Source organism: Haliotis rubra, unplaced genomic scaffold (genome assembly GCF_003918875.1).
Source record: "Haliotis rubra isolate DU_JTF1 unplaced genomic scaffold, ASM391887v1 Scf136, whole genome shotgun sequence".
Taxonomy (NCBI): Eukaryota; Metazoa; Mollusca; class Gastropoda; order Lepetellida; family Haliotidae; genus Haliotis; species Haliotis rubra.
In genome coordinates this window covers 1473478-1485817 of record NW_025765292.1, presented here as the reverse complement: position 1 = coordinate 1485817, position 12340 = coordinate 1473478, and the positions used below count along the sequence as shown (strand labels likewise).

Sequence of the window (12340 nt, the reverse complement as noted above, 5' to 3'; positions counted from 1 at the left end):
CACTGTGTCCAGCAATTGAATAAGGTCACGTGATTTACACCTCAGTGATCTGAGGTCTACATTCCGATAAGGCAACATTGTTCATAGTAGACCCGCGCTGAAATGTCGGGCAATGGGTCACTTTAATGAACCCTCATAAATGGTGTACATTATCGGGATTTGGCTTTGACTGATCAGTTGAGTCAACTATATCACCAGCATTCCCTTCTCACAACACAAGATGCAGCAACAGTTGGTTGGCGAGTATATTAACCACTCGCTTGTCTGGGTCCAATATTCCTGCATCTGCCTGCGACTGGCCAAAGTAACTATTGTCCATTATTCAACAGAATCGAACATGCAGGTTTAAAACAAAAGTTACAGAGGACCTGTAGTGTACCAGTGAATACATACTACAATTTGGAGGAAACATGCTTGTAATGTGCCTATCATTCTGAACGCGTAAGTTGCTGCGCGTTGCTGCAAGTATTCTAGGCGAAATATACTATTCCAAAAGAAAAAACGCATAACCCAGAAATCTGTTGCGAAAATGTTGTATTTTCAAACATGTATAACCACAAACAGACTTTAAAAAATGATTTTTTACATCAGTTGAGAAGAAGGCAATGTCTATACAACCAAGTGGATAATTTTAGATAACGGAGACGTTGAACGCGATGGTGACTACGTAGCATGGTTCCGACGTCGGGTCTCCTGGCTCTCAGTCCAATCTTTCTCAACACGTCCGGACAGTTTGACCGGATATCCTCCGAAGTCCAGGCACCTTGGCTGCTGTGCTCTTACAGTGGTGACTCGAGGTCTGCCTGTACAGGGACGGTCATTTGTTATACCTGTTTGGTTGGAACGAGCTGCAAGCCGTGATATCGTGCTCAGACTAACATTCAGACGCCTGGCAACAGAAAATTGGTAATCTCCAGCGTGCATTCTTTCAATGGCGATGTTCCGTGTCGCAGCGCCAAGACTTGGCGTAGTGATTTGACCTTGAGACTCCTTCAAAACGGATGCCGATTGCCGAAGGTAATCTGGATTTTTATACCCAGACAGTGCATGCTCTTTGCTACACAATTTCAACTGGAAGGTGATTTCTGTTGCGTTGTGGCGATGCCTTTTTAATTCTTGTAAGAAATCTCATCAAAATCAACATTTTCAGGTAAAGTCGACTTTTCACTTGTGCAATTGTGTAAAATCATGTTATCAACACTTTGGTTATATATTTTGACGATTGTTTGAACACAATAGGTAATTAATATATTTTTAAAATACAAAAGCGCCTATGCGTTTCTTTTTTGGGACAGTATTAATATATTCTGGTACACCCAATGTAGTGCGCATGCATGACTGCACGTCCGCCCACTGCATACCTTCAGGCAGCAACTACCACGTCACCTTGTTCCACTGTTGATATGTGTGTTGGTTTGTATACATTCAATGTTCATGCACACTCTATTTACAACCAACAAAGAAAAACGCTGATATATCTATGATCATGTAATCAGTGAAGCGTTACATATAACGTGTACTGAAGACGCTTAGCTGTTCAATATACTTCTTGTGAATATTGCATAGTATGTGCGTTATTTACCGCTGCCGGGGAGGAGTGGGTATCAGCTTTCTTTGTGTGAATGCAGGTTATACCAACGTGTTGCATGCATGTTTTGGCTTCCACTTGTGTATCCAGCATAAAGACAGCCTAAAGAGAAAGTACTAGTAATCTGAGTCGTACAGAATATAAAATATTCGTAAGTGATTTGGGGCCGGAGAGGGAAGTGTAAGGGCAGTGAGCATGTTTCCAGCATAAAGACCTGAGAAAGTAGCCTGAGTCGTACAGAATATTAAATAACGTATGCAGTCCTGATTCTTAAGTGGTTATGGGCCGGAGAGGGAAGTGTAAGTGTGGCAGATTCAACTTTGTATTGTATATAGTTGTAAATATAATAAACATGTGAATCTTTTAAAGTTGTGTGTCATTATGATGAGATATACAATCTCATTAAATAACCTAAGTCTAATCATTTTATCAATAATTTTATATTCAACATTTTATATCACACCCTTAGCCCTTCTAAACATCAATCTAATCTTAAATGTAATCTATTTCAGCAATACTCATTTGCACTGCATGCTTTTCTCCCTGCAATCCCTTCTAAAGCATGTCCCTTGCTCAGACTAGTGTGTAAGTTCTATTGTTCTCTGTTCAGCCAAGCGTATAAGGTATTAGGTATTTAAAGGTTAATTTCATCTAGTCTCTTGGTCAGTATCTTATGTGGTTGTCATCGGGCATGTTGCGGTTTAGTCCATATTCTCTAGGATCGAGATCATGGTGATCTGGACTGTTTTTTCCATGTATATAAGATGACGTAAACACCAGCAGTGTCACCTATGCATTGAATGCAGGAGCTCAGGTCATACCAACCTGGCTAAAGCTTTTGTTTATTACATTCGTTGTAATAAAAGTCCATCCGCCTCACACCCCAGTGGCTTTGTGGTTCTTGTTAGAACAATCACTACATCCTGACGCTACTACATAAGGGTGGTGAGCATGGACGTGTTTCAGTGTCTCCTGTACACATTTGTCACTAACAGTTGATACTCATTTGCCATTAATACTGTTTGTCATTGGCATTAGCAAACAGGCTGACTGTTCAGAGTGTGCGGACACGAAATTGCCATTATTTTTGTGGCGTCATGGACTTTCACTTCAATTTGGATGCAAAGCGGAGCGTGACACCGGGTCTTTAAACATTGTTTGGCGCTGAAAACAAGGTTCCTACATGTAAACTTGTAACTGAAACTAATCTGGTGTTCGAATCCATAACTAGTGGATCCTTTCACGGCAAAGGGGCGCCACTCATATAGATCATGAAGGTATCTCATACCACCGGGGAATGTTTGGGTATGTTTATTATGTTTACGCAAGTTGTGTTTAGCAGCATCAAGTAGTTAAGAATCATTGACACATAGAAACCAAGTTAAATCGGAAAATACCTATTCAAAGTCAATCACGAAAGGCAGAAAACGTTTTAAGGAACATTGGTGTGAATAAAACATTTTTGATGACATGCATGTGTATGTAAACAAACAAAACAAATACTAGTAGTACCGTGGAGGTGCTGATACAGGGAACCTCTCCTGGAAACGTGTGACACAAGAGAGGGCAAGGCAAATGTGAAATCTTTTATACCTTTAAAATACCTGGCTGGAGGGTCAACCCTAGGTCCCAGTGATCTTGTAATACATCCGAATAATGAGACTGGGTGGTCCTGTCTTGCAGATTGAGGCGTGATGATTGCCACCAACAGACATGCTAGAAACCCATGTTTGTGAGTTCGAAACTAAGATCCACCACACCACGATAATGATACTTTCCAACATAATAGCCTGCCGTTGTTTGTATACCACACTGACCCAATCTTCGGGCTTCTCCGACAGCAAACAGACACGTCGTGACCAAAGTCATGTAGAATAGTTCACTCACTCACTCATCCGTCACGACAAACCTGAGCAAATACTTCGAGATCTCCGAGGTTCGACCCAATCAGGAATACGCGTCGACCAAGCTTTTACTTGGACAACTGCATGTTACACACAACTGTATCCCCCTTTCAAATTTCTGACAACGCCCACTCACCAGGATATCAAACCATTCTATATGGCTGTCATACGTTCATCATAATTAAAAACACCAGTAACAGTAAAGTGAACGAAACACATTGTTTTTATTCTGGAATGTTTCAGACGAAAATAGGCATAGTATCAACTACATATACGAGCTGAGCGTGTAAAATCATATTTTCTACTCGTAAATCAGACCGCCTCCGTGGTGTAGTGGTTAGAGCGTCCGCCCGGAGAGCGGAAGATCGCGGGTTCGATTCCCGACTGCGTCATACCAAAGGACGTTAAAATATGGTACTTGTTGGTCCCCGCCTGGTGCTTGGCATTAATGGGTACAACAAGGACTGGTCGGCTCGGAGTCAGTATAATGTGTCTGAGTGGGGTATTCATGCTTCACTGCGGCATGGTATCTCAGTGGGCTAGCACGATAAAACCAGCTTAAGTCTGGGCTAGTACAAGCAGCCGCACATACACATACACATCCATGCACGTCGTCATATGAGCGAAATATTCTCAAGCACGATGTTAAACCCAATTTCACCTCACCTCACCTCGTAAATACTGAAGTATATTTCTAGTATATCATATATCTCTGTATTTAGTACGACGTGTCTTTTTAAATGTCAAAGAACCCAGCATGCTGTCGCTGACAAACATCGGAACTAGCAAACTACAACAGAAATATTGGTGACAGTGAATGTGTTACTTTGAAAGAGTTTATTAAACAAAGTGTTATGTGTTATGTCTCATCTTGACTACTGCAATTCACTTCTTTATGGCCTCCCAAATCGTCTTATCAACAAACTCCAGAATTCCGCTGCTCGATTAATCAGAACTAGAAAATCAGATCACATCACCCCTCTACTGAAGAATCGACATTGTCTTAAGACTGTAGACAGAATCAAGTTCAAAACACTGGCTCTAACTTTCCGTGGATACCACTCTGAAAAACCTCCCTACTCAACGAACTTATTCACAAATACCAACCTGCAAGATAATTGCGATCCGATAGCCAACTCCTACTGACAGTTCCCTCCGCCCGAACATCTTTTGGAATTCTCTCTCTTTTGAATTACGATCTTCTCAGAACATAGAAACATTCAAATCACACCTGAAAACCTACCTCTTCTAATGTTACGCCTGAACTGCAAACTCCCCGTGCATATATAGACTAACTGTTGTAGATATTCCCCAGGACAATTCATTGCCCAAAAGCGCTTTTGAGCAGTTTAAACTAACTGGAATTAGCGCTATATGAATATATATATTTTTTATTATTAAACTATTTGTCCCTCTAATGGTCTATGTATTACAGAGTTGTAACAAAAGCAGACTCCAGAGGAAAGGGTTCATTAAGTAATGTTCAAGAACTAATCCCTATCAAAACGTTATACTGCAGCCACCAACAAATATAAGTCCGTTTGTCATGCTGGTAATTCCTCACGGGCCCGTTTTCTGTCTTTCACATTCTTACGGGATTTCTTGTCAATGTCTTTGTTTGGTGAATCGCTCTTTTTACCAGATGAATGAGATTCTGGCTCCATGCCAGCTGATGTATATTCGACATTATTCTTACCAGCTGATTTAGATTCGTCCTCCGTCACAGCTGAGCTGGATTCTGCCTTCTTAACAGACACTTTAGGGTCATGTTTCTTATTAAAGGTTTTAGCATAACTTGTATTTTTCTCGGTCTTATGTTTCCCCTGAACAGAATTTTTTCGACTATTAAATGTCATCTCCGTCTCTTTCACAAGATCGTCATGGGCAGTTTTCATGGCTTCCAGTTTGTCCTTTATCTCCCCGACTTTCAGCTGGGGAGCCTGGTAGTCCATCAGTCCCAGTTCCAGCTTCAGCCACTCCAAGGTCTTCACCGACTTCTTCAACGTCAGTACTGTGGCGGCCAAACCCTCCAGGGACTTGCGTGCCCCGTCCATGTCTCCTGCTCAACGGAAATAGAACAGTTCTAAATTGTTTGTTTGTTTAACGCCGCACTAAGCAATATTCCAGCTATATGGCAGCGGTCTGTAAATTATCGAATTTGGACCAGACAATCATGAGCCTCGATGTATGCAATTGGGATACGAAGACATAAGTCAACCAAGTCAGTGAGACCATGACCATTCTAACCCGGATATTCAGGGGTCCAGTTGATGATGATGATGATGATGATGATGATGATGCTTGATCATGATGATGATGATTGAATGAGTGAGAGAACGAGGTTTAATAGGGAATTCAGGAAAGTAGGAAGACATCCCAGATTGCATGAGGCCATAGTCACCAATTTTCGTGAAACCCACGGCCAGGTATACGTACATGGTGCTGACGAACCAATGGTGATAATGGGAATATCAGGACTGGTGCCTGGGAGCAGTTGTGCAGGCCACAGACATCAACATGTACCATTTTGTGTGTAACATGGACTGTGCACATTTTATACACTATATACTGTAAAATAATATATATATATCTATGAAGAGCCAGTCCATACCCATGGGTTACTGGAAATTAGGAGTCACTGCATGTCATACTTATTAGACCTTGAACATTACTGAATGGCTCAAACACGGTGGTACTGACCAGTTTCAGTCTGTATGTCCAGAGCATTCTTGTAGTTTGTGTAGGCAAGCTGCAGGGCTTTCTCCTGCCCCAAAGAGTCCTCCGGGAACCGCTGTCGCAGATACCCAAAGGCCAAGTTTAAGTAGGCATGGGACAATAGATCCTTGTCCTGGATCTCCTCTCGGAGATCATCGAGACTTTTCTCGCCATCTTCGCCTGTGACATTGGAAAGAAAAAAAACAGTAATTCCCTACTCATCTTCCATGAAGACATTTCGTTCACCGTAACCTTTGCATTCTAGACTTATTCGACTGATGATTATGGAATCTACCTGTACCTGCGTATGTACTGATTGCTGTCGTGAAGTCTTTCTGTAGAAGATTCACGGCTGCTATGTTGTGGCGCATCTGCAGACATTGCTGTGGTAGGTCCTTACATAAGTCAGACTTCTGAAGTTTATGATGAGATCTTTCGAAGTACCTCACAGCCTTTCCGTATTCTTGTATTTGGGTGGAGATAAGTCCAAGGTCACACCAGGTTGTCGTTGAGATTTTGTCACCTTTATTCATAAGGAATGAACCATGTCAGTGTTGTTGCATATGTTCATCAGGTATTAACCACTGACACTCATAGTTCGACATGCTATTGTTACAGCATCATACAGTGTGGTTTGATTGACAAACAGTTGTTATATGACATTGTTAGTCATTGATAGGTTACTACATTGTTTCTACAACTGTAGTGCTCACTAGTGTGTATGTCACTATATTTAAATACTTTTGGGATCAAGGGTCATTTGGAATCTTCTAGAACAGCCGGAAAATCCGGCATCGTATAGAATTTTCTGGAAGCATTTCAAGACTATAAGACAAGCAAGCGCAAGTATCTATCATTTCAAATTATATGACGACCATCGGTTGTTTGAAGATCATACTTTCACCCTGGACTTAAGAAGTTTAACCACTGTTGTTTCTAGGTAAATAATATTGTTATTAACTTCACTGCTATCATCCCTGTTATTTTATTTGGTACTGCCATTGCAATTCTACTGCAACTCTATTGTGAACCGTCACTGTAGTTATTTTGCATTCATTTGTTTTGTTTTGTAAACTTTTGGAATTCACCCGTCACTATTCATCTTATCATTTCTAAGCTGGGTATCTCTAATAGTATAAGCCTCTTTCTTAACTTCTCATAAATGCTTGCATGAACCTCTGTCCCAAAAGTCTGCCTATCACTACTCTTCATTTTGACCTATATTAAACCCGTTTACTCTGAGACATTCCGGTCATTCAGACGGTATAGTTCATAGCAACGAGTACAGGTTACCAATCTTCGGGGTTAATCATGCCCACATAGACACATATCTTTATGTCGATCCAAATCATGCAAACGGTTCCCAAACAGAGTTAAATTTTAATGGAAGTCAGCTACATACTTACAACTGTCTTCAGGAATAACGGCCATATAGAGCGGTCCATCCTTTTTAGCTTCCGATGGGTCACGTTTCAACAACAGGTTCATCAATTCACACACCATCTGAAGCACGGTGTCCTCATCTGCTGACTCCTTGTCCTGTCGGAACGCGAGAATCTTTTGTTTCAGGAGTTCACAACGCTCGCTGTCTCTGCGTTCGAAACGCAGTAGAGATTTCAGGATGTGTTTCTTCAGAGGTGTATCTGAGTCACTACTGTCATCATAGTGCTTAGCGCGATACAGAGCATCTAGGATAGCATCTGACTCTCTGTGTGTAAAGTCTCCATTCCCCTTCACACGCATCATCCCCACAGCTTTGTAATAATATATGTCTCCAAGGATGGCGGGGTGATGTGTCTCCGCCTCTGTTGTCATGGCCGTCAACATGTCTATACCTTTCCGGATGCTGTCAGCACTGTGGACGTACGCTGTGGCAAGGTTAAGACGACATATACAAACGTTTTGCTCTCTGTTTGAGCTAAGTTGTTTTGCTTCAGCTAGCGCCTTTGTAAAGAGTTCAATTTGTTCTGGAACGTCCTTTTTACTCCCTTCCTGGCAGAGTCGTCTAACTTTCTCAGCACGTGTATTAATCAGCAGCGGCATGACGTCGGTGTTTATGTCATTGAAGACGTTGCAAATGAATTACACCATAAGGCTACGTGGATAACGTGTACCGGACTGAAAGCGTTCACAAAACAACACTGTTGAATAATTACTGTTTCCTACTTCTATTGAATATAACGCTGAGGGTTAAATCTCTCAAACTCTCCACATATCTAGAACACCTTGTCGTCATGACCTGTGACAACAAGATCAAACGCCGATGTTTGTTGATTTAGAGAAACAAACACTTCACTGCCAACATTAAAGTTACACAACCTGTTAAAGCACTCTCCACATGTATAGTTACTGTCTTCGGGCAGCCGCAGTTATATCCCCATATTTAAGACAGCAGTCCAAACAGGCAGACTAAGCATGGTACTGCCGGCTACAGTATTGCCTGTTGCGGGCCCCCTTGCGTTAAGCGAGGTAATACATTCGTTGTATTATGAGCTTCTGAACTGTAATATATCATATTGGCACAGTCAGTTTTACCTCCTGTCCCCGTTGTAGCGCGTATGTGATCAGGGGCTCTTGATATACGTCAGCTGCGTGTTTACCGTGAGGCCGTTAGCCGTGATTACATATCACTAACTCGAGGTATTTCAAGATCGATATTTGCGTTCAATAAACAATGTGTGTAAAATGATTAAATTTGATGTCCACGATAACATGACACCCTGAATGTCGGGTTTAGATTTGGTAAGAAACTGGTTGTGTCAACATACGATTAACGGGATCAAGGGGTATTGCTCGCTGACTGGTGCATCGTGCCCGTTGACTGATGTTCACTACGTCAATCTGGTTCAGTTATTTACAGACAGCCGTCATGTAACTGACGTATCGCGGAGTGCGTCTTTGAACAAACAAACAAACAAACCAAGGTGTCATCCTGTCATCAACAAAACTAATGTCAGATACCCCAAACTGACAACAAAACAGAAGACAAAATATATAAAAAATATGAGAGAAACAAAATGATCCAAAACCAAAATATATAAGATCTCAAAGATAGAGTTAGGTATAGTATCCCGATCACAACTTCCAAGTTTGTAAAGAGATCGTTCAAGTCCGCAACACTATATAGTGAAGCCATGGCCAAGTGTATTGTGATAAGACTGAAGCCAAAGTCCACGGTCCGTTTCTTTGTGTCATATAGCAAGTGTAGCATATAGGTCGAACATATGCAACTTCCCATATTATCAGCATTACAGTAGTATTACATGGTGCAAGGTGTGTGTTGTAGAAGCCTTCAATATGTTCATTTGCTATATCATCCTTGCCCTCCCTCTACTACAGGTTGAAGGTAGGAAACGTTGACTGTGTGCTCTTTCACATATGAACATTTGCACTGATAAAATATCTGGAAAAAAATGATTATAGAAGTAAGAAGTCTTAGATATAATTGACTTTTACGTAATCTTGAATTTGAGTTAACCGTAAGGGCGGTGTCAGCCTAGTATCGAAACCGACACACTAAGATCTGGAAAGTTGCGTCCCCTACCAATGCCAGGATGCCAATGGAGATTCGAATCTTGAATCTACCTGATTATGATTCTTGGTTTGGCGACACCATAGCCATACTGGGGGGTTTCAGCAAAGGGTTAAAGGTCTGGGGCATGCATCCCTAGGGAGTCATCTCGCCCAGTGAGTGTGCACCTTACTGGGGGGTTTCAGCAAAGGTTTAAAGGTCTGGGGAATGCATCCCTAGGGAGTCAACTCGCCCAGTGTACACGCCATGATACAAATAAAATTCATTTAAGATGAGCGTAAAATTCAAATCATGAAACATAAACATGGATTTTTTCTAAATATTCAGGAAGTTGGGTGGAACTTGGCACTTAAACATATCTTATGGACACTAACAATGTGAAAGACCAACTATGTGACAAACAGTTGATATATACGGAGGTATACATTGTGATATACTACAGCATGTCTGTTTTGCTTTTCATCGTTTCAGGCAGACTCGATTATGAAGGCAAAACATTTACTGTAGCGTTTTTTCCAAACTACGTGAGCCTCTACGGCAGATCGGTGACTGGACACCTGTATTTTCGAAGTCAGTCAGGGGGCACCTGCTCGGTCACAGACGACGACGGGAATGTCCATCAAAGTTACACTCAACCAGACCAAGGATGCTTTCACACAGTTCGATCTGCCTGGCGGTAAATTCTACAATCTCGGAATGTACGTTCAGAAGAGGGCCATATTTGTCCAGTGTACCGAAAATGTCCAGCTATACGGCATGAGCACCAGGGACCAGGATGTTGGAGCAGCATCTGCCTTTTACATCCTTCCCACCAGATCACTTGACATGCAGCCCGAGTACATCATCCCATCCGTCCCTAACAACGCCATGCTTGGGGTCGTTGCTATAGAGAATAACACGTCGGTCAGTGTTGACATTAAATCTAACTGTCCCTTTTTCGGTAACGGAGGGTCTAAAGTACTGAATGCCCGAGATGTGTACCAAGTGGCGTCTCTTCAGTCAGGGAAGGGAGTGTATTGTACCCTCGGAGGTACACATATCAAAAGTAGTAAACCGGTAGCTTTATATTCCGGCGGAGTGATACTTCTATATCCGGGTGACCATGGTGATCACGTTCTGAATCAGGTACGACCGCTATCGCAGTGGGGGCGTGAATACATAATACCACAGGTGATTAACATGGACAAGTACAATATTCGCATTGTAGCAGCCCATAATGACACGAACGTTACCATATATGGGAAAACAACCACGTCATTTGTACTTGGTGAAAGACAGGTTCACCAAGAAGACCATTCCACCGACGACAATGTCTTCATCTCGGCCTCCAAGTCAATCCTGGTGTCCCAGATTGCTGGCAACGACCAGGGTTATGACGTATTCGGCTCCCTCGTCCCTCCCGTCACAGAATATACGTCACAGTACGTCATACCCGACATCCAGGCGGCAGGAAGACATTTCAACCTTAACGCCACCATCATCACAGAATCTGAATGCATCCCGGACATCGGGGTCAAGGCCAATTGGACTTCTTTCAAAGCTGGATCACGTCAGTTCTCCGTGACAACAATTTCAGCCAACGACAATCTGACGGAAATCAAGAGCAGGTCACCGACGTGTACGTTCGGCGTGCAGATGACTGGGTTTGCCACCTACGAGGCCTACGCATACTTTCTGACACCTTTTAGTGCAAACTCTTAATCAACGAAACTCTTTGGTAAGCACGTATTCCAACAGATGTAAACCGTAAATCCCCGTTAACCGAGGAACCAAGGACTATCCATTCTGTTTGATACAAGCGGAATATCTACCCCCAAAAATAAACATACCCAAAAAATCTAAAACAAACAAAGCAAAATATTTAGATAAAATAAATTTTCTGGCATGTTGATTTATGACTGTTTTGTGTTTTTGTCTAATGCAGTCAGCAGTGTCTGGGCTACTGGACTAAACCAGTGACTGATATTATGAGTCCCGTTCAAAGCCAACACGCAATTAACCAAATTACATAGGCTTACCACTGATGCTTTCTCTTAAGATAAGTACACGTTACCTGATTATACCCGTCAGAAGAGCTTGACAATTGACTTCAGCAACACGGTCGTGTCTGTCGGAGGAGGCGGTTACCGATATCAAGTTGTTGATGTATGTCATTGTATCCCCAAAAAGTTGAACGATGTTCACGAGTCAAATTACAGAGATTAAACTGTATTTGCTTCAAAGCCTTAATGTACTAAACAGATCCTTGGCGAATAAACTTCGTAAATAGACTTTTTCGAAATAAAGAATGCCAATCTTCATATTGTTCGTTCAAATAATAAATCTTTCCTTTCTTGCCATGGCCTTCATTTTAGATGCGATTAAGCTTTACAGGTCTTACATTAACTTGTATATCACCGACGTATTTCTGGATCTTCTACTCACACTGTGCTTTAGTTCACTGTATTGTCCTTCAACATCTCTCCAATAGTACCTTTTATGAACTACCATAACCAACAACGACTTCTTTGCTCTGAATATTACAATCCATTTTTTAACTAAAGATGTAATACTTGATTAGATCTTTTTCGAGCCTCATCGATTCAGATGCCCAAAACTACC

General features: G+C 41.8%; 2 protein-coding genes across 2 annotated transcripts; one reads left to right on the top strand and one right to left on the bottom strand.

Moving 5' to 3' along the window:
* Positions 1–4314: 4314 nt before the first annotated feature.
* On the bottom strand, positions 4315–8706 carry LOC124268078. The gene is made up of 4 exons (XM_046703097.1): positions 7614–8706; positions 6509–6730; positions 6193–6387; positions 4315–5551 (listed from the first exon to the last, which is right to left on the bottom strand). Exons 1-4 carry the CDS (start codon positions 8248–8250, stop codon positions 5037–5039), a joined length of 1569 nt encoding a protein of 522 aa, XP_046559053.1. The 5' UTR covers positions 8251–8706; the 3' UTR covers positions 4315–5036.
* Positions 8707–9436: 730 nt separating this feature from the next.
* Positions 9437–11634, top strand: LOC124268077 (IgGFc-binding protein-like). The gene is made up of 2 exons (XM_046703096.1): positions 9437–9553; positions 10211–11634. Exon 2 carries the CDS (start codon positions 10352–10354, stop codon positions 11438–11440), a length of 1089 nt encoding a protein of 362 aa, XP_046559052.1. The 5' UTR covers positions 9437–9553; positions 10211–10351; the 3' UTR covers positions 11441–11634.
* Positions 11635–12340: the final 706 nt, after the last annotated feature.